General features: G+C 40.0%; 1 protein-coding gene across 2 annotated transcripts in view; it reads right to left on the bottom strand.

Moving 5' to 3' along the window:
* Positions 1-23,237, bottom strand: part of PLPP1 (phospholipid phosphatase 1) — a 118,432-nt gene that overhangs the window by 3,765 nt on the left and 91,430 nt on the right. For both annotated transcript variants that reach the window (XM_068990610.1, XM_068990611.1), the window contains exon 4: positions 9,011-9,068. In XM_068990610.1, the coding sequence (XP_068846711.1) occupies positions 9,011-9,068 (58 nt within the window). The remainder of the gene's footprint in view (positions 1-9,010; positions 9,069-23,237) is intronic.

Here is a 23,237-nt window from a genome sequence, read left to right as displayed (position 1 = left end):
AAGACCCAGAGGTTGTCTAATTTTATCAAGTACTTTTATAGTATAAACATCTAATCCTAAAAGAGCATACCAGTTGTTTAACTGAGTTGAACTCATTAATAGGCTGAAGTGCAGAGCTTTTTGCGGAGCTCCTCTCTCCTTTTCTGTTTGCTGCTGTTGAAGCTATAAACAAGTACAGAGTAAGAGGCTTGTCTCAAAATTCTGGAGGTGGTAAGATACTTGGGGCAAAGTTAGTTAGCATGTGCTAGCTGAAGCCAGTTAGGTACCACAGCCGTGGCAGATAAGAGTCACCTCATTAGTTCTTTCTGGAAATTTTTTGTTCATTTTAAGGAAAACAATTCTTTAACTAGGGGCCAAGTTTTGTTATGTTATTATTGAAAAGTTTAGTTGTCTCTCTTCTAGTTATTGTTAAGCTATCTTTCCAGATGATGGTTAAAGGCATCGGTTATTTAGACTATAAAAACATATACTTAGGAATTGCAAATACTTGACATGAATGCAGACATATTAGGGAGAACTGCACCCATCCCTGCTAGGAACATAGTGAAAAACAACTCTCAAATGGACTTAGGGGTTTATTTTATACTTCCAACATAAAGGAAACTCAGGACTTTGACTTTAGGTAGCCCACACACATATGTTAAGTAAGTTATTATTTTGCCCCAATCTCCTCCTCAACATCCCTGTGAAAATAGCATTTGCTTATGGATCAATAACCAAACACACTGCAGTATACTCTCGGTGAAATCTTTCCCAAGTACCTAATTAAATAAGAGACTGTGTTCATCTCTTCTGGGAACTAATGGCCATGGCTTGAGTAAAAGCTCTTCTTACAGAACAATTCTCAGCTCTGAGTGAGACTGGCTAATTGAATGGGCTTCCTATTTGCCTGTTTTGTATCTCTGGGTCCAGGGCACTTGATGTAGCAAAAGCCAGGCACCACCTCTAGCCCTGCTCTTCCCGGTGAGAACTTCGGTTTCAGTAGACCCTCAAGAGGTAAACACATTGAGTTTGTTGAACCTTGGGTCACCTGAGTTGCACGGTTGACATGCCCTGAATTCCAGACCTTGACAACTGACCACCTGTGTTGCCAGCCCAAAGTGTATCCTATATAAGCAGGTCCAAGAAAGCGTACAATGCTGACTTTCTGGGGGCTCCACTTCCTAAGCCTTTCTCAGGTTCCACAGTGCAGATCTTTTAAGCTCCCACCCTCGAGAGGCACTAGAGATTCAGCTTCCTCCTGCCACTCCTTTAACGCTTTCCAAAATCTTGTACCTCTTGTTTATTGTCTCCTTTTCCATTCTTTGACTTTGTGGATTTATATATTTTTTTCTATTCTACTCCTTGTCCTTTGACAGGGGAGAGAAAAGCATACATGTTCCTTTAAAAACAAGTCTCTATTCCTCCATCTTTCTCTGTCTCAGAGAAACTGAATATCTGATGTATCTCAGCACTGCTATATTAGAACTAGATGTGGGGACTGCTCATGCTTTAATGCCAGAGTTGAGAATAAAAAGGCTTTGTAACCTTTGTTGCCTTTGCAACCTGTACTCTTTCCCCTTCTCCCTATACATGCATATGTTAATCACATATGTACTACAAGAAGGAAAGCATTCAATTGCTTATATCTGAAGATTTAGAACTTCCAGAACTCTATATCCAGTGCTGTGTATGGTACCAGACTGGCTGGCTCAGTGGTAGCATCTACAATTTTCAAATTTCCCCACTGGGGGAAACTGCCAATCCACAGACAAAACTGAAGGGCACCACATAGCCCTGCCTGACTTTATGAGAGGGCCCGGAGTATGACTCGCGACAGACTTGGCCCGGAAATCTGCTGGGCTGCATCTGCTCTGGGGTTTATGTATGAAGGAACTGTTTAGTTTTCACAAGTTGTAGAAATGGTACCTAACAGATTCATGATGGGCTGCTGACAAACAAAAGCTATGGTTAGATAAGAACAAGCCATTTAATAGAAAATGGAGAAGAGTGGCAGCCACACTAAAAAACCAGGTGGCCAGTGAGACAAGTGGAAATTCAACTTTCTGGTGAAGTAGAAAGGTCACAACTAGAAATAAAAGACAAGCTTCTGGCAGGACAAAAGCAACCTGCAGCACTTCACTAAGGTCCTTCCCAGAAGCAGAGGCTTCACACTGTGATACTATAGATTCAGGAAGCCCTAAGGCAGGACAGCAGAGGAACAGAGGATGAAACATGCAGCTACCAGTTCTGCAAGCAGAGCAATCCACGAAACTCCAGACAGCAAAGGAAGACTTGTTGACATAAAAAGGGAGGCTGAAAACAGGGACTACCTGGCGAAGGAAATGGTATCCACTCCACTCTTGCCTGGAAAATCCCATGGAAAGGAGCCTGGAGGGCTACAGTCCATGGCCATGAAGAGTTGGAAACAATTTTGCGGCTAAACAACAACAAAACCTTGTTTTCTTTGGAATCCTAACTCTAATAATCAGAATTAAGCCTGCTGTCATGCTTTCTGTGGCAGGTTGATAGACGACTACTGTTATCATCAGTGGTATTTCTGATGCTGTTTTTCTTAAGTGACATGTTGGAACAAATAGGAGTCAAAGTTCCCTGGTGAAATGCCTTTGGGTCAAGACTTGGTCAGATCTTTGTTCTGGGCTCCAGGTGACTTCCCTGATGGCTCAGTTGGTAATGAATCTGCCTGCAATGCAGGAGACACAAGAGATGCAGGTTCGATCCCTGAGTTGGGAAGATCCCCTGGAGAAGGAAATGGCAACCCAGTATTTTTGCCTGGGAAATCTCGTGGGCAGAGGAGCCTGGCAGATTGCAGTCTGTGGAGTTGGAAGGATCAGACACAATTTGGCAACTAACCCACCACAAACACCACCAGGTGGCTAAGGAATGTAGGCAGGATCCCTTCCCACAACCAGTCAGCAATCCCACTGTGTGATCTGGTTAAAACTATCTGGGGGGACTTCCCTGGTGGTCCAGTGGCTAAGACTGAGTCGAATCAAGAGCTCAGAGCCAATCTGGTACAGCCACTGCATGTGCAGAGCTTAGTTCCAGTCACCAGAAACTGGTCTGAAGAGACCTTATGACTCGACCAATATCCTCCATTAAAGGATCTAGTTATACAATCTCATTTTAAAAATTCAATTTAACTGTTTTTTTTTTTTAATTAAACTGTTGAATAAGGTAGTTTTTGAAGCCAGTTTGTTTCTGCCGTTCCTCAATTGACTCTAACATATAACTACAGAATGCTGTTGCCTCATAAAGTCTCTTAATACAGGCATACCTGTATTAAGCCATACCTGGAGATGTTGTGGCTTTGGTTTCAGACCACTGCAATAAAGTGAATATCACAGTAAAGCAAGTCACATGAATTTTCTGGTTTCCCAGTGTATATACAAGTTATGTTTACACTATGCTGTATAGTCCATTAAGTGTGCAGCGGCATTTATTATTACTATAAAGTACTAACAATCATCTGAGCCTTCAAGTTGCAATCTTTCTGCAACACTAATATGAAAGACCACAAATGACCATAACAAATAGAACAGTAATAATGAAAAAGTCTGAAGTATTTTGAGAATTACCAAAATGTGACACAGACACAAAGGGAGCAAATGCTGTTGGAAAAATGGCTCCAACAGACTTCCCTGGTGCAGGGTTGCCACAAACCTTCAATTTACATGATAAAATGAAACACAATAAAACAAGGTATTCTATATTTTACTCTTAAAATAAGGGGGTCCCTCCACCCAATTTTCAACTAGAGTCAAGGGCTTATTTTCACATTTTTAAACAGTCATTTGAAATGTGATCATATGGACCACAGCCTTGTCTAACTCAATGAAACTATGAGCCATGCTGGGTAAGGCCACCCAAGACGGACGGGTCATGGTGGAGAGTTCGGACAAAATATGGTCCACTGAAGAAGGGAACAGCAAACCACCTCAGTATTCTTGCCTTGAGAACCCCATGAACAGTATGAAAGGTCAAGAAGCAACAGTTAGAACTGGACATGGAACAACAGACTGGTTCCAAATTGGGAAAGGAGTACATCAAGGCTGTATATTGTCACCCTGCTTATTTAACTTATATGCAGAGTACATCATGCAAAATGCCAGGCTGGATGAAGTACAAGCTGGAATTAAGATTGCCAGGAGAAATAACAATAACCTCTGATACAGGTGACACCGCCCTATGGCAGAACATTAAGAACTAAAGAGCCTCTTGAAAGTGAAAGAGGAGAGTGAAAAAGGGGGTTGAAAACTCAACATTGAAAAAACTAAGATCATGGCATCCAGTCCCATCACTTCATGGCAAACAGATGGGGAAACAATGGAAACAAAGACTTTTTTGGGCTCCAAAATCACTGCAGATGGTGACTGCACCCATGAAATTAAAAGATGCTTGCTCCTTGGGGGAAAAGTTATGACCAACCTAGACAGCATATTAAAAACCAGGGACATTACTTTGCCAACAAAGGTCTGTCTAGTCAAAGCTACAGTTTTTCCAGTAGTCAGGTATGGATATGAGAGTTGGACTATAAAGAAAGCTGAGTGCTGAAGAACTGATGCTTTTGAATTGGGGTTTTGGAGAAGACTCCTGAGAGTCCCTTGGATTGCAGGGAGATCCAATCAGTCCATCCTAAAGGAGATCAGTCCTGAATATTCACTGGAAGGACTGATGCTGAAGCTGAAACCCCCAATACTTCGGCCATGTGAAGAACTGACTCATTTGAAAAGACCCTGATGCTGGGAAAGATTGAAGGCAGGAGGAGAAGGGACGACAGAAGATGAGATGGTTGGATGGCATCACCGACTTGATGGACATGGGTTTGGGCAAGCTCCAGGAGTTGGTGACGGACAAGGAGGCCTGGTGTGCTGGCGCCCATTGGGTCGCAAAGAGTCAGACACCACTGAGTGAACTGACTGATTTGAAAAAAAAAAAATGCAACTGAGATTGCACCTGGTTTACAGAGCCTAAATATTATATGACCTATGACAAAAAGTTTGCCAACCCCTGAACTAGACTAACAGCATGCTCAACACAAAAGAAATACACCTTGACCTACGACCATGCCAAGTACACCGCTGTTCCACCTTCATCTGATGAGAGACCTGGCGAGAGAGCACTGAAAGGCGTGCCTTCGTTTTCTTTAGGATTCACAGAATTCCTAAAGGTAAACCTCAAATTCCTCCTTAAATTGGGCGGGCAAGCACTACCTGAACACAGCGGGGGGCGAGGCCCAGACATGAGGCAGTCTGACAGGCAGGGAAACCAAGCTGAAACAACACACTGAGAGGTACTTGGGTTCCCACTGGAATAATTTATACAGAAAATTCGTCACAGCAGTGATACAAACAATCGTAGTAATCTACAAACGTCTATAACAGCAGTGATATAAGCAATCTAGGGTGACAGTCTCTCTATGACAGTGCTGGGAAAAACTGTATATTCCTTACTGTACTGAAAAAAGGACGGTTTCAGCCCATGCCTATTTTCCTGAACAATCAAGTAAATTTGGAATCTGGCATTTGGCCAAAGTCAAGGGGAGTCAGTCAGTTGCACATCAATTGTCTATATGGAAAGAAGCCCTGCCCTTTGCTCCTACCAACCTAGGTGTTTTTCAGGGGGCTAACTCACAGGGTTCCCACTAGAGAAGAATGATGGTCAGGTATTTTAAGAGACATTTTTAACTAGAAGTTAAGTTCTGGGTGTCAGGAATTAACGGAAGTTTTGGCTATCAAAGATTATCCTCAGGATTTAAACTGACTACATCTTCCAAATCTGGGACTGACCCATGATGCCAAGATGCCTAGAACAAGATGAGTCATTGCCTAAGGAAAGTGTGTGTGGCAGGGGGCAGGAGGGTAGGTAGTGGTTAAGTGATGTATATAAATACGAAAGCTGGAAAGCAAGGAGATATCCATGTATTTGGGCTGAAATAAAAGCTAGACCCTACATCCACATCAAGACAGTATTTCCACTGCTCAGAGTCAGTGAAACCCAGTGTGGCTGCTGTAGCCTGCCAGCTTCTCCAAAGTTCTTGGTCTATGACAAACCCCATCTGAATTTTTGTTGTTGTTGCATTATACCTGTACATCTAAATGGCTCATACCGACCCAATTACCAAACTAGAGTTGAGGTAATTTACCCTCTGCTGTTGCTGCTGCTGCTGTGTCGCTTTAGTCGTGTCCGACTCTGTGCGACCCCATAGACTGCAGCCCACTAGGCTCCCCTGTCCTGGGAGATTCTCCAGGCAAGAACACTGGAGTGGGTTGCCATTTCCTTCTCCAATGCATGAAAGTGAAAAGTGAAAGTGAAGTTGCTCAGTTGTGTCCGACTCTTCGCAAACCCATGGACTGCAGCCCACCAGGCTCCTCCATCCATGGGATTTTCCAGGCAAGAGTATTGGAGTGGGGTGCCATTGCCTTCTCCGAATTTGCCCTCTGCATATATCTTTAATTTGCCTCTTCGTTTATTCCTGGGTGTCCACAGGGCAGGCTAGCCATCAAGGCCCTCTCTAGTTTCATCCTCCATACATTAATTTCATATTTCACCAAAAAAGCTCATTAAACGTTTGGCAAATATTCAGATATTTTAAGGTCAAAGTAGCAAAAAAGAGCAAAAATAATTATAAGGTCTAGAGTATGATACATCTGAGAATATTCTTTGTAATTAAAGAGTGGGTTGAAGTTACATGTCAGTTGAAGTAACATGAAGTTACATGTTACATCTTACTTTCAGAGATCTGTATTACCTGATTTTCAAAATAACTGGACTAGGGTTCAGCTCAAGTAATCAACAAAGCAAGGGAGCCTGATTAACAAGAGATTCCCAGAGGGCTTATAGACCTTAGCAGCTCCTCCCAAGGCTCCTATTTCCCCATCTGTGAAAGGGGTGGCAGTTTGTCATGGGAGCTATCAGAAAGAGACAAAACAGAGTAGTGTAAAAGCAAATTATTTTCAGTATCAACCAACCTCAGATTCTTAGGTCTCTCTCATAAAGAAGGACTTAAAGATCCTGACACACGAGTGAATAACAAACCACAAAAGCAGCCCTGCTGGTGTCTGTCTCTGGGGCATACAAACATTCAAAAGCCATTCACTGTAGTCACAAACTTTGCTTTGGGCAAAGTTCTCGGGATACGTTAATAGCTCCAGCCTTTCCCTTCTCCACTGGTCCCACGCCCTATTTAAAAAGAGGAGAAAAAAAAAATGGTGGCTCCCTTTAGGAAGAATGGTAGCTTTTCCTAATAAGATAAATGAACTGAACAGTATTTGTTGTTACTACCATCAAATAGCTCTTTCCTGATAGCTCAGTTGGTAAAGAATCCATCTACAATGCAAGAGACTCGGGTTCAATTCCTGGATTGGGAAGATCCCTTGGAGAAGGGAAAGGCTACCCACTGGCCTAGAGAATTCCATGGACTGAACAGTCCATGGGGTCACAATGGGTCGGACATGATTGAGCGACTTTCACTTTCACCATCAAATAAGTCACATTTCCCATGGCACAATTTCAGAAACATTTGGGTATTTTTTAAAAAGGAAGTTCTGAATTTTGTTGAATTGGTACAGTTTCTTCCTTGCAAAATTAACACGTGAGGAAAGCCTTGCAATTTCAAGAGATGTTGAAGAAGCCAAAAATTAGCTTTACTGAAAAGGTTTTGAAGTTGTAGGTTTGAATTTTATGTAACACATCTGCAATTTTTACATTTTATAAATTTTATGCTCTTTTAATTTCTGGAGTTTGGTTTTATCAAATGAAAGTAAGATTCTGGTAAAACTGATATTAAATTCTTCCTAAATGAAACCAACCAAGTAACTTCCAGAGGGTTATCTTAACAATACACATCATAAATCTTTACTCCACATCATAGATTTAATTATTATACAGTACTTGTGATCTGAGGGGAAAGGGTAACTGAAAACAGCCAGATAACAGAAAATTTACACAGCACAACTATATAAAAGTTCACTTACAAAGAAAAATTACAGCTGATCTTTAAGGGTAGAGATCTCCTTTCCCCACCAAATTTTGATAATTTTATACATAAAGAGACAGAGGATTGATAAAAATAAGTTAATTAAATTGACCTTTGAAAACCCCTTGTAGTGCCCTAAAGCCTGGTCTTGCACTAACTGCTGTCGATACACATTCATCTCTAGTTTGATATGCAAAATATGGGTGCCGGTCTTCTCTAACTCTTCACTGCTGACTTCGTATAATACAAGTACCACTAAAATTGCTCCTGCAGACTATACTGATGACAAGCTCCTGAAGCAGCAACTGGCTCTCCCTGAAGCTGAAACCTTTCTAGTCCATGGAAAGCAGTCTGGGCAATGTTTCCCAAAGTGGAAGGAAAATAAGACTTGCTCAGATGAGAGCAACAGAGCTGCCTTCACATCCAATAATCACAATTCCTCACCCCAGCAGCCCCCATACGGGGAAAGCCAGGCCACTCAGCACCCACACTGTGCAGATGAGGCCAGGGCTCTGGCTCAGGGAGAGGCTACAAGGAGCAGCAGCACCACCTTGGCTTGGATTTCAGAGCAGTGACCTGCTGAGATGAAGCAGGAGCTGTCTGTATATTCCAGAAAACCTCTTTGGAAAACAGCCCAAAGTAAGGGGACAAGTCACCTAATTCTCAGCACTGGACTTGCAGACCTGATGATCTGTTTAGGCTTCTACCACTGTCAGAAAAGTGACAAGTAACTTCGACCATTTGTCTGCTTCAAGAGCAAAGATTCCCTCTTATCCTGAAGGTTGCCAGTTTGCAGCTTGCTATACAATGCACCTGTCTGCTTCCTCTAAATGAAGGACAGAAGTCATTTCAAACAATTGTAACTGGCCTTGGCAGAGCACAGGCAGCCATCCATTCCTCTTCTGAACTTAGTGCAACAAGCAGTGGCTTCCAGTTGACTTGGGCAGTGAGGCCAATGAGAACGTCAGAGGCAATCACACAGGATAAAACACCAAACCCATAACCCACCATCAATAGACCCAAAGTACTTACTGCCACGAACATCATGCAGTACATGGAGAATGAAGAGTGGCCCGAATAAAAGGACAGTCTAGAACAGAAAGAAGAGAAACATTAATCTTCCCTCTTAGAGACCAAGAATATTTTTTATTTCATAAATCTCCTTACCTTCCCATTGTATATAGCTCCCTCCCCTTACCTTAGAAGGGTGGGGTGGGAGGGCAGTTAAACAGGAACTTTAAAGAGTCCTAGGAGGGTCTTGTGTGGATCACAATAAACCGTGGAAAATTCTGAAAGAGGTGGGAATACCAGACCACCTGACCTGCCTCTTGAGAAACCTATATGCAGATCTGGAAGCAACAGTTAGAACTGGACATGGAACAACACACTGGTTCCAAATAGGAAAAGGAGTACATCAAGGCTGTTACTGTCACCCTGCTTATTTAACTTATATGCAGAGTACATCATAAGAAACTCGGCTGGAAGAAGCACAAGCTGGAATCAAGACTGCCGGGAGAAATACCAATAACCTCAGATATGCAGGAGACACCACCCTTATGGCAGAAAGTGAAGAGGAACTAAAAAGCCTCTTGATGAAAGTGAAAGAGGAGAGTGAGAAAGCTGGCTTAAAGCTCAACATTCAGAAAATGAAGATCATGGCATCTGGTCCCATCACTTCATGGGAAATAGATGGGGAAACAGTGGAAACAGTGTCAGAGTTTATCTTCTTGGGCTCCAAAATCACTGCAGATGGTGACTGCAGCCATGAAATTAAAAGATGCTTACTCCTTGGAAGAAAAGTTATGACCAACCTAGATAGCATATTGAAAAGGAGAGACATTACTTTGCCAACAAAGGTCCGTCTAGTCAAGGCTATGGTTTTTCCAATAGTCATGTATGGATGTGAGAGTTGGACTGTGAAGAAAGCTGAGTGCCAAACAATTGATGCTTTTGAACTGTGGTGTTGGAGAAGACTCTTGAGAGTCCCTTGGACTGCAAGGAGATCCAACCAGTCCATTTTAAAGGAGATCAGTCCTGGGTGTTCTTTGGAAGGAATGATGCTAAAGCTGAAACTCCAACACTTTGGCCACTTCATGCAAAGAGTTGACTCACTGGAGAAGACTCTGATGCTGGGAGGGATTGAGGCAGGAGGAGAAGGGGACGACAGAGGATGAGATGGCTGGATGGCATCACCGACTCGATGGACATGAGTCTGAGTGAACTTCAGGAGTTGGTGATGGACAGGGAGGCCTGGCGTGCTGTGACTCATGGGGTCGCAAAGAGTCGGACATGACTGAGCGACTGAACTGAACTGCACTGAACTGAGGAGGGTCTGAGGTCTGATTGCTACACAGTGTCATTTTATTGATACTTTCAGGATGGGTAGTGAGTCACTGACAAATTTGCCAAGCATTTCTAAAGGAAAATTTGACAAGCTACACCAGCATAAATGGCCTGAATTTCTCACATAAAAACTTACATGACCATAATTTAAGTTTTATTTTCCACTTTAAGTGTGTGTCCCTGAATAGTAGTAATAAATACTTTCTTTGGAACACTCACAAGTTGAGTACTTTAAAAAATAATAATTTTAAAGTGATATTTTAGCATCTTGCCTTAGATTTCCCACCAGATTAAGTGCTTTTGCTTGACATTTATTTTTAAATTGTGCACTGATAGTCCTGTACCAGATTAACCATGTCTTTCAACTTTATATTCTATAAACATCTAGGTATCATCTTTCTACCTAAAAATGACAAAATGCTTACAAAACTTAATTTTATTGTACTTGAGAATAAAATCACAAGGAACAGGTTCTGAAGTATTTTACTTATTATGCCCTACTTGGTTCAAAAGGAATTTGTTTTCCCCAATACATAAAGGAGAAAACACTCCTAAAACACATGCCAACTAAGATTTATGTAATCAAACTTGATAATTATTCTGGGTTTAATATACATAAACAAGAAAAATAAATCACTTTTAGCCTTCCCAACCACTTGGCTGTAAAGAGATCAATTATTTTCATATTGGTTAAGTCTCTAGGAGATACAGCATCTTATTATGTCCATAATTCACAAATGAACAAATAATTATATGGGCACTTTGATAAAATCCAAAGAGTAGTCAAAATGTAGACTATTTTCATCATAGTGACCTCAACTGAAATTCTGTCCCTGGTCTAAGAACTTGCTTTGTTCTTGAGGTTTTAACCAATCTTAGACTCACTTTATTATAGCCAATCTGATGAAATTACATACATACATTAACAATTTCAGCTAGTTCTCCACCAAATTTTAGGAAAGACTTTCAAAAAGAAAATTTACAAAGATAAGAATATATTCTGAAATGCAGCCGTTTTCATCAGTTCTGTGGCCTGGTCTATTAAACAATGAGCAAGTAGATTGGTCTTGACTATCTATGTAACTTACTGTGAGTGGGATTCTATTTCAAATGGCAAATTTAAGATGGTTTTTTTGCCTATATCTGTCACCCAGGTCATCCCTTTCTCCTAGGAGAGCTCATTAAACTTGGTCTAAACCTCAATATCATAGCCTTAAGAGCGTTCTTTCACAGCCATCCACCCACCCGGCGCCCACAGGGTCTGAGCTCCTACTCCTCAGTTCACCACTCTTCCATCTCTGTATTTCAACAATGACATCAGTGTTCAGCCTTATGAAATGCAAAGACAACCAAATCCAGCTTTTATCAGTCATCAGAAGCAATCAACTCACACAAAGTGCTTCTTAATTTTTTAATGGAATTTACTAAATATTCTGGGGCTTCTGGGAAGACTAACTCACAAACAACCTTCTAATCATCTCACGGCTCTTCCCCTACTACCTGACTTTCTTCCTCTCTTCTTCCTAACTCACAAAACAGTTACAACTTTGGTTATGCTTTCAGTTAGAAAATTTTTTGAGTTTGCATTAATGCTTGAATGATGATACCTAACTACAGAATGTCTAGGCTGATGACTTTTTTTCCTTATCACTTTGACTATATCATACTATCTTCTGGCTTCTACTTTTGCTTTAAAATATGAGCTGCCTTTCTGGGTTATATGTGTTTTCTCTGTAATTGCTTCCTCTACTGCCAAAGTCTTCAATATTCTGCAGTTTTGCTATCATGTTTATAAGTATGAATTTCCATTGATTTACCTGATTTAGTATTCATTGGCTTCCTGTGTCTGAGGATTTGTACACATCACCAATTCTAGATCAGTCTCAGTTATTACACCTTTGAATTATGTATCCTCCATCCTATTTTCCTTTTCAGAGATTCTGATTCAACATGTTAGACATTTCCATTCTGTCCCTCCATATCTCTTAAACTTTCTTTTCTATTTTTAATCTTGGTCTCTTCAGGTTTATCTTCCCTCCCTTTACTGTGTCTAGTCTGCTTAATCTGGTTTTTCATTCAAATTACTATGTATGTATCGTTTATAGGTCTTTCTGGATCGTCTGCAAATCTGGTGAATTTTGATTCTCACCATCCTGCATCATATTCTCAATCTTATTTGTTCCTATACAGCAGATATGTAGATTTATTTCCTATAGGGTAATTCTAGTATCTGAATCTTTGAGACAAACTCTAATATAGTTTGTTTATATAGTTTGTTTTTCTGCTGACTCTCATATTAGATAAGAGCTCATATTCTTGGGACTCTCAATCTGGGGACTCTTAAGAGTATTTGGTTGAAAGAGCATTCTTCCAGAAATATGTGTTCTCTTCTGCTAGATTTACTATCAGTCCACTTCAATCTTTTTCTTTAAGCCACACAGATAGTACGAATTCTGACTCCAGAAGAGTATGAGGGTGGTATTATGGTTAAGGATTCTTCTTGATGGGTTTCTTCTGGGAGGATGTTTCCCTTTGGGAATCCTTATATTATCCACAGGCTTTCCATCTGTCTTTCTTTACTGCTCAGCCTTTATCTCCTGTGCCATGTTCAGAGACTATTACAATTCAGGCTTTAGGTGACCAGGAATTGGCAAGTACTTTCAGAGCACACTTCAAATCTACAGCATTATCTGACTCCAGCCTAATAAAAATTCCTTTACTCTTCCACCAGCTCAGCTATTTATTTAAAAGATTTATATGTTTGTAATATATAAAACAAACGTGCATGTGTATATTGTGATATATCATCTAGCATGTTTAGCTGAGGGCTCCCGGGTGGCACTAGTATTAAAGAATCCACCTGCAAAGCAGGAGACGCAAGAGACGTGGGTTTGATCCCTGGGTTGGGAATATCCCCTAGAAGGGGAAATGGCAACCCACTCCAGTATTCTTGCCTGGAAAATCCCACGGACAGAGAGGCCTGGTGAACTACAGGGGGCCACAAAGAGTCGGACATGACTCAACACATGCACGTGTTTAGTTGAGTTGTATCCGTAAGCATTTCTAACCCTACATGTTGCCAGAAATAGAAGCGATCTTTTTTAAAATCTGTTTTTAAAACAAGACTTAGAACTAATAAAATGTTATCTAAAATAAACTGCTCTACTAGGAGAGACAACAGTTTTTAATTTATAAACATTATAAAATTTAATTTATAAAATTAAATTATATTATAATTATTATTGATAATATTGCTATATTAATATTAATTACATAAATATAAATATAATTAAATGTATTATTATTAATTTATAATTTGTGTCTAATTATAAAGTGGCCAGCACTCACAGAAGTTGCCAATTATTACTATTCTACCAGTTCACTGAGTATGCCAAAGTGACTCTGTTGCAAATTAGGAGAACTTCCTTTTTTCTCCAAAAATCATCCTGAAATCAATTCCTAAAGCATTCTAAACATGAAAGATCCTCAAAAGACTGTTAATGGTTACAAGCCATTGATTACCATCTATGTTCAGGTACTTATTAATACACAGTATTTCCACTCTTTACGAAAACACCAATAGGAACTATCAAACTATTTCACACACAGAGAAAACGGAACCTACCAGAAGTTCAGCAACTAAGTCAAAAGTCATATCACTTTGAGGTTTAAATCTGAATCTTCCCATCTCTTCTCACCATGCCATGATTCCACTCCCGTGAATGGCAGGCAAGCCAGCAGCAGCATTAATCCTGCCATCTCCAGGCAGGGAGCACCATCAGAAGAAACAGGACTCCTTGCTTATACAAGGCAACATGTGTGAAGTAAAGTGACACTTACATGATCTGTGACAAAATAAATATTGTTTATGTGTAAATAGTCATCTTAAGCGAATACTAATGTGTCCTCTGTATGTTCTAAAGCTCAAATAAAAGTAAGTCAAATTGCAAAATGAGGCATTTTCTCCAAATAGTATTTCCTTATTATACAGTTTACATAACAGCATGTTATGGACAGGCTTAACTTGAAGGACATGTTAAATTTCCCTTCAGTGATAACCTTTAAACATGGACTGATCCTGTAAAACAGTTAAACTATGTCTCAACCAACTACACATAGGAGGAATGACCCTTAATGACCAATTTCCCCAGTATTTTATTTCTAAAGGGTTTTTTTCCCAACCAGTAACTGTTAATAAATGCTTAAGCAATGAGATATCAAGTTATTATCTTTTAAAAATTCACACCTAAGATACTTTGGCATTCAAGTACCTATGAAGGTAAAATGAGTACTTTTATATTGAATTGAAAAAGTTCACACTTGTTGGTCTGGCAACATCTATCTAAATGTATCTATCTATATATAAAACCAGCATATTTTTTGACCCAGTAATTCCACTTCAAGGCATTGCGGCACCCTAGAGAAAAACAGCATGAGCACAAAGATGTCTGCTACAATACTGCTGGCGACTCAAGGACCCAAGAGAACAATTCTATCACTAATTTTCTGAACACAGTACTACAAATCAGCTAAAAAGTAACTATATAAACCAACAAGAGTATTTTAAAGGGTCATTTATGTAAACCACATAAAACTATATTTCACATTTAATATAAAACTACACAGAAAATGACAGAAAAGATACACAAACTGTTAACAGTGGTTCTGGGGAAAGTTATCAAATGGAGACTGAAAAACAAAACCTTTTATATTTTATAGTACACAACCTGTTATTATAGGGATAATATATATGAAAAATATTTTTTCAGTGGTAATCAAAGTATCTTCAATGTGTCTGCTATAAATGTCCTACAAACCTCTTCCCCACTACACACACACCCACACCCACCCACCCACCCACACACACACACACACACACACACACACACACACACACCCCTCAAACTCCTCTTCCTGATTAACAGTTTCCCTGAGAGCTGCTCTGCCAAGTGAGCTACGACTTGGAGAACAAAAGCGATCAGACTGTCCAGAAATACAAGGAATACAGAGTATCTCTCCTCTAAAGTGTACAAAGACAAGGATAAAAGTAATAAATGGTGGAGGAACTCAGATGATCCCAATCAAACTTATTTTAAATAAAATACAACAAAAACTAATGTTAATTCATCTTATATCCTTGAAGCACCCAGAGATTGATGACTTATTTCATGAGCACTGAAAACCCTGTCATACATTCTTTGAATTATTTTTACAATGATTTTAATATATTTCTATATAAAGCTGATGCTACATTATATGGAGTCAGTTTTAGCCAAGCCACTTTATGCATAAAAGTGATAGGCCTATCTGAAATAAGTCACATGACTATTCAATTTTACTCAGTATTAAAGCATCAAATACCACTGTCCAGCCACTCGCATCAGTTAATCATATACTGAACAATCAATATTATATCATGAACCTTAAAGGAGAGAAACTAGCAGGACCATGGAAAATGAAAAAGAGGGAGGAAAAAAGTAGGACACAATTGGTACACGTATAGGGTATTTTTAACTCTTGATTTAATGAACCATTTGATGACTAAAAATAAACAATTATGTGTCGTGTGCTCAGGGAAGAATACTGCAAAAAGCAGGAATCTGGACAGTAGGAAGTGGCTAAGAACCTCCAAGATAAAGGAATGCAGAACTGTGAGTGTCTTGAAAGTCAGATGATCGCAAGAGGGTCCAAACTCTCAGCAGGGAAATGTGTGACTCAAGCAACACGAGAAACGTGGAAGAAATGGACAAATTCTTAGAGAAGTACAACTTTCCAAAACTGAACCAGGAAGAAATAGAAAATCTTAACAGACTCATCACAAGCACGGAAATTGAAACTGTAATCAGAAATCTTCCAGCAAACAAAAGCCCAGGTCCAGACGGCTTCACAGCTGAATTCTACCAAAAATTTAGAGATGAGCTAACACCTATCCTACTCAAACTCTTCCAGAAAATTGCAGAGGAAGGTAAACTTCCAAATTCACTCTATGAGGCCACCATCACCCTAATACTAAAACCTGACAAAGATGCCACAAAAAAAGAAAACTACAGGCCAATATCACTGATGAACATAGATGCAAAAATCCTTAACAAAATTCTAGCAACCAGAAGCCAACAACACATTAAAAAGATCATACACCATGACTAAGTGGGCTTTATCCCAGGGATGCAAGGAATCTTCAATATCCACAAATCAATCATTTAATTCACCACATTAACAAACTGAAAAATAAAAAGCCATATGATTATCTCAATGCAGAGAAAGCCTTTGACAAAATTCAACATCCATTTATGATAAAAAACTTTCCAGAAAGCAGGAATAGAAGGAACATACCTCAACATAATAAAAGCCATATATGACAAACCCACAGCAAATATTATCCTCAATGGTGAAAAACTGAAAGCACTTCCCCTAAAGTCAGGAACAAGACAAGGGTGCCCACTTTCACTGCTACTATTCAACATAGTTCTGGAAGTTTTGGCCACAGCAATCAGAGCAGAAAAAGAAATAAAAGGAATCCAAATTGGAAAAGAAGAAGTAAAACTCTCACTGTTTGCAGATGACATGATCCTCTACATAGAAAACCCTAAAGACTCCACCAGAAAATTACTAGAGTTAATCAATGAATATAGTGAAGTTGCAGGATATAAAATCAACACACAGAAATCCCTTGCATTCCTATACACTAATAATGAGAAAGTAGAAAAAGAAATTAAGGAAACAATTTGATTCACCATTGCAACGAAAAGAATAAAATACTTAGGAATATATCTACCTAAAGAAACTAAACCTATTATAGAAAACTATAAAACACTGGTGAAAGAAATCAAAAAGGACACTAATAGATGGAGAAATATACCATGTTCATGGATCGGAAGGATCAATATAGTGAAAATGAGTATACTACCCAAAGCAATCTACAGATTCAATGCAATCCCTATCAGGCTACCACCGGTATTTTTCACGGAGATAGAACAAATAATTTCACAATTTGTATGGAAATACAAAAAACCTCAAATAGCCAAAGCAATCTTGAGAAAGAAGAATGGAACTGAAGGAATCAACCTGCCTGACTTCAGGCTCTACTATGAAGCCACAGTCATCGAGACAGTATGGTACTGGCACAAAGACAGAAATATAGATCAATGGAACAAAATAGAAAGCCCAGAGATAAATCCACAAACCTATGGACACCTTATCTTCAACAAAGGAGGCAAGAATATACAATGGAGAAAAGACAATCTCTTTAACAAGTGGTGTTGCGAAAACGGGTCAACCACTTGTAGAAGAATGAAACTAGAACACTTTCTAACACCATACACAAAAATAAACTCAAATGGATTAAAGATCTAAACGTAAGACCAGAAACTATAAAACTCCTAGAGGAGAACATAGGCAAAACACTCTCCGACATAAATCACAGCAGGATCCTCTATGACCCACCTCCCAGAATACTGGAAATAAAAGCAAAAATAAACAAATGGGATCTAATTAAACTTAAAAGCTTCTGCACAACAAAGGAAACCAGAAGCAAGCTGAAAAGACAGCCTTCGGAATGGGAGAAAATAATAGCAAATGAAGCAACTGACAAACAACTAATCTCAAAAATATACAAGCAACTCATGCAGCTCAATTCCAGAAAAATAAACGACCCAATCAAAAAATGGGCCAAAGAACTAAATAGACATTTCTCCAAAGAAGACATACGGATGGCTAACAAACACATGAAAAGATGCTCAACATCACTCATTATCAGAGTATTGCAAATCAAAACCACAATGAGGTACCATTTCACACCAGTCAGAATGGCTGTGATCCAAAAGTCTACAAGCAATAAATGCTGGAGAGGGTGTGGAGAAAAGGGAACCCTCTTACACTGTTGGTGGGAATGCAAACTAGTACAGCCACTATGGAGAACAGTGTGGAGATTCCTTAAAAAATTGCAGATAGAACTGCCTTATGACCCAGCAATCCCACTGCTGGGCATACAAACCAAGGAAACCAGAATTGAAAGAGACACGTGTACCCCAATGTTCATCGCAGCACTGTTTATAATAGCCAGGACATGGAAGCAACCTAGATGTCCATCAGCAGATGAATGGATAACAAAGCTGTGGTACATATACACAATGGAGTATTACTCAGCCATTAAAAAGAATACATTTGAATCAGTTCTAATGAGGTGGATGAAACTGGGGCTGATTATACAGAGTGAAGTAAGCCAGAAAGAAAAACACCAATACAGTATACTAACACATATATATGGAATTTAGAAAGATGGTAACGATAACCCTGTATGCGAGACAGCAAAAGAGACACAGATGTATAGAACAGACTTTTGGACTCTGTGGGAGACAGGGAGGGTGGGATGATTTGGGAGAATGGCACTGAAACATGGATAATATCATGTAAGAAACGAATCGCCAGTCTAGGTTCAATGCAGGATACAGGATGCTTGGGGCTGGTGCACTGGGATGACCCAGAGAGATGGTATTGGGGGGGAGGTGGGAGGGGAGTTCAGAATTGGGAACTCATGTATACCCGTGGCAGATTCATGTTGATGTATGGCAAAACCAATACAGTATTGTAAAGTAAAATAAAATAAAATTAAAAATTAAAAAAAAAAAAGCAACACGAGAGAGTAGGTGTGACAAAGGACAAAACAGGCCTAGGTATACCAACCAGGGGAAGGGAGCTCACAGGTTTTCTGTGACATGTGGGGAAATTCATGACTACATGCAGAAAACTCCAAATTTCCAAAGGCATCTTATATAAGACAGTTACAAAGGAAACAACAGGCAAGTGGTAGATTAAGCAAAGGACACACTGAAGTACACCAATGCAAACTAACAATGCCTTGCCTGCCAAGCCCATCTTTTGAGGGAGGTCACCATTATCTTCATTACCTCCACCATAGTTTGGCCCCAGGTAAACAGGAGGGAGGGAACACAGCTCCACTCATCAACAGAAAATTGGATTAAACATTTACTGAGCATGGCCCCTCAGAACAAGACCCGCTATCTCCTTCAGTCAGTCTCTCCCATCAGGAAGCTTCCGTAAGCCTCTTATCCTTCTCCATCAGAGGGCAGACAGAGTGAAAACCACAATCACAGAAAACTTAACCAATCTAATCACACGGACCACAGCCTTGTCTAACTCAATGAAACTATGAGCCATGCTGTGTACGGCCACCCAAGATGGATGGGTCACGGTGGAGAGTTCTGACAAAACGTAGTCCACTGCAGAAGGGAATGGCAAACCATTTCAGTATTCCTGCCTTGAGAACCCCCATGAATGGTATGAAAAGGCAAAAAGATAGGACACTGAAAGATGAACTCCCCAGGAAGGTAGGTGCCCAATATGCTACTGGAGATCAGTGGAGAAATAACTACAGAAAGAATGAAGAGAGGGCGCGAAAGCAAAAACAACACCCAGTTGTGGATGTGACTAGTGATGAAAGTAAAGTCTAATGCTGTGAAGAACAATATTGCACAGGAACCTGGAATGTTAGGTCCATGAATCAAGGCAAATTGGAAGTGATCAAACAGGAGATGGCAGGAGTGAATAGCGACATTTTAGGAATCAGCGAACTAAAATGGACTGGAATGGGCGAATTTAACTCAGATGACCATTATATCTACTACTGTGGGCAAGAATCTATCAGAAGAAATAGAGAAGCCATCACAGTCAACAAAAGAGTCCAAAATGCAGTACTTGGATGCAATCTCAAAAACTACAAATGATCTCTGTTCGTTTCCAAGGTAAACCATTCAATATCACAATAATCGAAGTCTATGCCCCGACCAGTAATGCTGAAGAAGCTGAAGTTGAACAGTTCTATGAAGACCTACAAGACATTCTAGAATTAACACCCAAAAAAGATGTCCTTTTCATTATAGGGGACTGGAATGTAAAAGTAGGAAGTCAAGAAATACCTGGAGTAACAGGCAAATTTGGCCTAGGAGTACAAAATGAAGCAGGGCAAAGGCTGATAGAGTTTTGCCAAGAGAATGCGCTGGTCATAGCAAACACTCTCTCCCAACAACACAAGAGAAGACTCTACACATGGACATCACCAGATGGTCAACACTGAAATCAGATTGATTATATCTTTGCAGCCAAAGATGGAGAAGCTTTATACAGTCAGCAAAAACAAGACCGGGAGAGGACTGTGGCTCAGATCATGAACTCCTTATTGCCAAATTCAGACTTGAATTGAAGAAAGAAGGGAAAACAACTAGACCATTCAGGTGTGACCTAAATAAAAAATCCCTAACAATTATACAGTGGAAGTGAGAAATAGATTTAAGGGACTAGATCTGACAGAGTGCCTGATGAACTATGGACAGAGGTTTGTGACACTGTATAGGAGACAGGGATCAAGACCATTCCCAAGGAAAGAAAAAAGCAAAAAAGCAAAATGGCTGTCTGAGGAGGCCTTACAAATAGCTGTGAAAAGAAGAGAAGTAAAAAGCAAAGAAGAACAGGAAAGATATACCTATTCAAATTCAGAGTTCCAAAGAATAGCAAGGAAAGATAATAAAGCCTTCATCAGCGATCAGTGCAAAGAAATGGAGGAAAACAATAGAAATCTCTTCAAGAAAATCAGAGATACCAAGGGAACATTTCATGCAAAGATGGGCTCGATAAAGGACAGAAATGGTATGGACCTAATAGAAGCAGAAGATATTAACAAGAGGTGGCAAGAATGCACAGAAGAACTGTACAAAAAAGATCTTCATGACCAAGATAATCACAATGGTGTGATCATTCACCTAGAGCCAGACATCCTAGAATGTGAAGTCAAGCAGGCCTTAGGAAGCATCACTATGAACAAAACTACTGGAGGTGATGGAATTCCAGTTGAGCTATTTCAAATCCTGAAAGATGATGCTATGAAAGTGCTGCACTCAATATGCCAGCAAATTTGGAAAACTCAGCAGTGGCCACAGGACTGGAAAAGGTCAGTTTTCATTTCAATTCCAAAGAAAGGCAATGCCAAAGAATGCTCAAACCACCTCACAATTGCACTCATCTCACACACTAGTAAAGTAATGCTCAAAATTCTCCAAGCCAGGCTTCAGCATACGTGAACCGTGAACTTCCAGATGTTCAAGCTGGTTTTAGAAAAGGCAGAGGACCCAGAGACAAATTGCCAACATCCGCTGGATCATGGAAAATGCAAGAAAGTTCCAGAAAAACATCTATTTCTGCTTTATTGTCTATGCCAAAGCCTTTGACTGTGTGGATCACAATAAACTGTGGAAAATTCTTAAAGAGATGGTAATACCAGACCACCTGACCTGCCTCTTGAGAAACCTGTATACAGATCAGGAAGCAACAGTTAGAACTGGACATGGAACAACACACTGGTTCCAAATAGGAAAAGAGTATGTCAAGGCTGTATATTGTCACCCTGCTTACTTAACTTATATGCAGAGTACATCATGAGAAATGCAGGGCTGGAAGAAGCACAAGCTGGAATCAAGATTGCCAGGAGAAATATCAATAACCTCAGATGCAGATGACACCACCGTTATGGCAGAAAGTGAAGAAGAACTAAAAAGCTTCTTGATGAAAGTGAAAGAGGAGAGTGAAAAAGTTGGCTTAAAGCTCAACATTCAGAAAACAAAGATCATGGCATCCAGTCCCATCACTTCATGGCAAATAGATGGGGATATAGTGGCTGACTTTATTTTGGGGGGCTCCAAAATCACTGCAGATGGTGACTGCAGCCATGAAATTAAAAGATGCTTACTCCTTGGAAGAAAAGTTATGACTAACCTAGACAGCATATTAAAAAGCAGAGACATTATTTTGCCAACAAAGGTCCATCTAGTCAAGGCTATGGTTTTTCCATTAGTCATGTATGGATGTGAGAGTTGGACTATAAAGAAAGCTGAGTGCCGAAGAATTGATGCTTTTGAATTTTGGTGTTGGAAAAGACTCTTGAGATTCCCCTGGACTGCAAGGAGATCCAACCAATCCATCCTAAAGGAGATCAGTCCTGAATGTTCTCTGATGCTGAAGCTGAAGCTGAAACTCCAATACTTTGGCCACCTGATGCAAAGAACTGACTCATTAGAAAAGACCTTGATGCTGGGAAAGATTGAAGGTGAGAGGAGAAGGGGATGACAGAGGATGAGATGGTTGGATGGCATCACCGACTCGATGGACATGAGTTTGAGTAAACTCCGGGAGTTGGTGATGGAAAGGGAAGCCTGGCATGCTGCAGTCTATGGGGCTGCAAAGAGTTGGACACAACTGAGCAACTGACCTGAACTGCCAACCCCTTTTTAAAACACGTTGAACAAGGATACCACTTGCTAAAAGGGAAAAGATCTCAGAGTAAGAGAGAAGGAAGAGACAGTTCTAAATCACTTTCAGTTGTTTATCTTTTTTAACTGGCAGGATTGCTACCTAGAGGCAAGATTTCTAGTTTAAGCCCTCTTCCCAAAAGACAACACCAAGGCCAAGAAAGTCTATTGGCACCTACCTAGTATGCTCCGCTTCCAACCCTAACACAGACCATGAAATCACCACTAACTCTTGGTCACCAGGGCCAAGAAGGACAAGGTTCAAGACATTAATAAAACTATCTTTAGGTTTGCACCAATGAAAACTTTAGATATGAGCTGAAGCAGACACTTTCAGCAGCAAGAGAAGTGGCAAAGGCCCACAAAGATGTAAAATTGTTAGATCCTAAAAGGAAGCTAGCCAGAGAGGTCATTCTTGGTCCTTTTAGATTAGACATGATGATATCAGTAGAACTCATGTTACAGGACTAGCAAGAGTTCCACTTACAGAAACCTTTCTATACAACACACAAAAGCAGAAAAGTCACATTTCCTTTAGTATTTCAAGTCCTTCTGCTGTTAAGAGAAAAGAAAATGATATCAGTTCCTATAATGCCTAT

The sequence above is a fragment of the Capricornis sumatraensis genome, chromosome 18 (genome assembly GCF_032405125.1).
Source record: "Capricornis sumatraensis isolate serow.1 chromosome 18, serow.2, whole genome shotgun sequence".
Lineage (NCBI taxonomy): Eukaryota > Metazoa > Chordata > Mammalia > Artiodactyla > Bovidae > Capricornis > Capricornis sumatraensis.
This window is presented reverse-complemented; position numbering and strand designations above follow the sequence as displayed.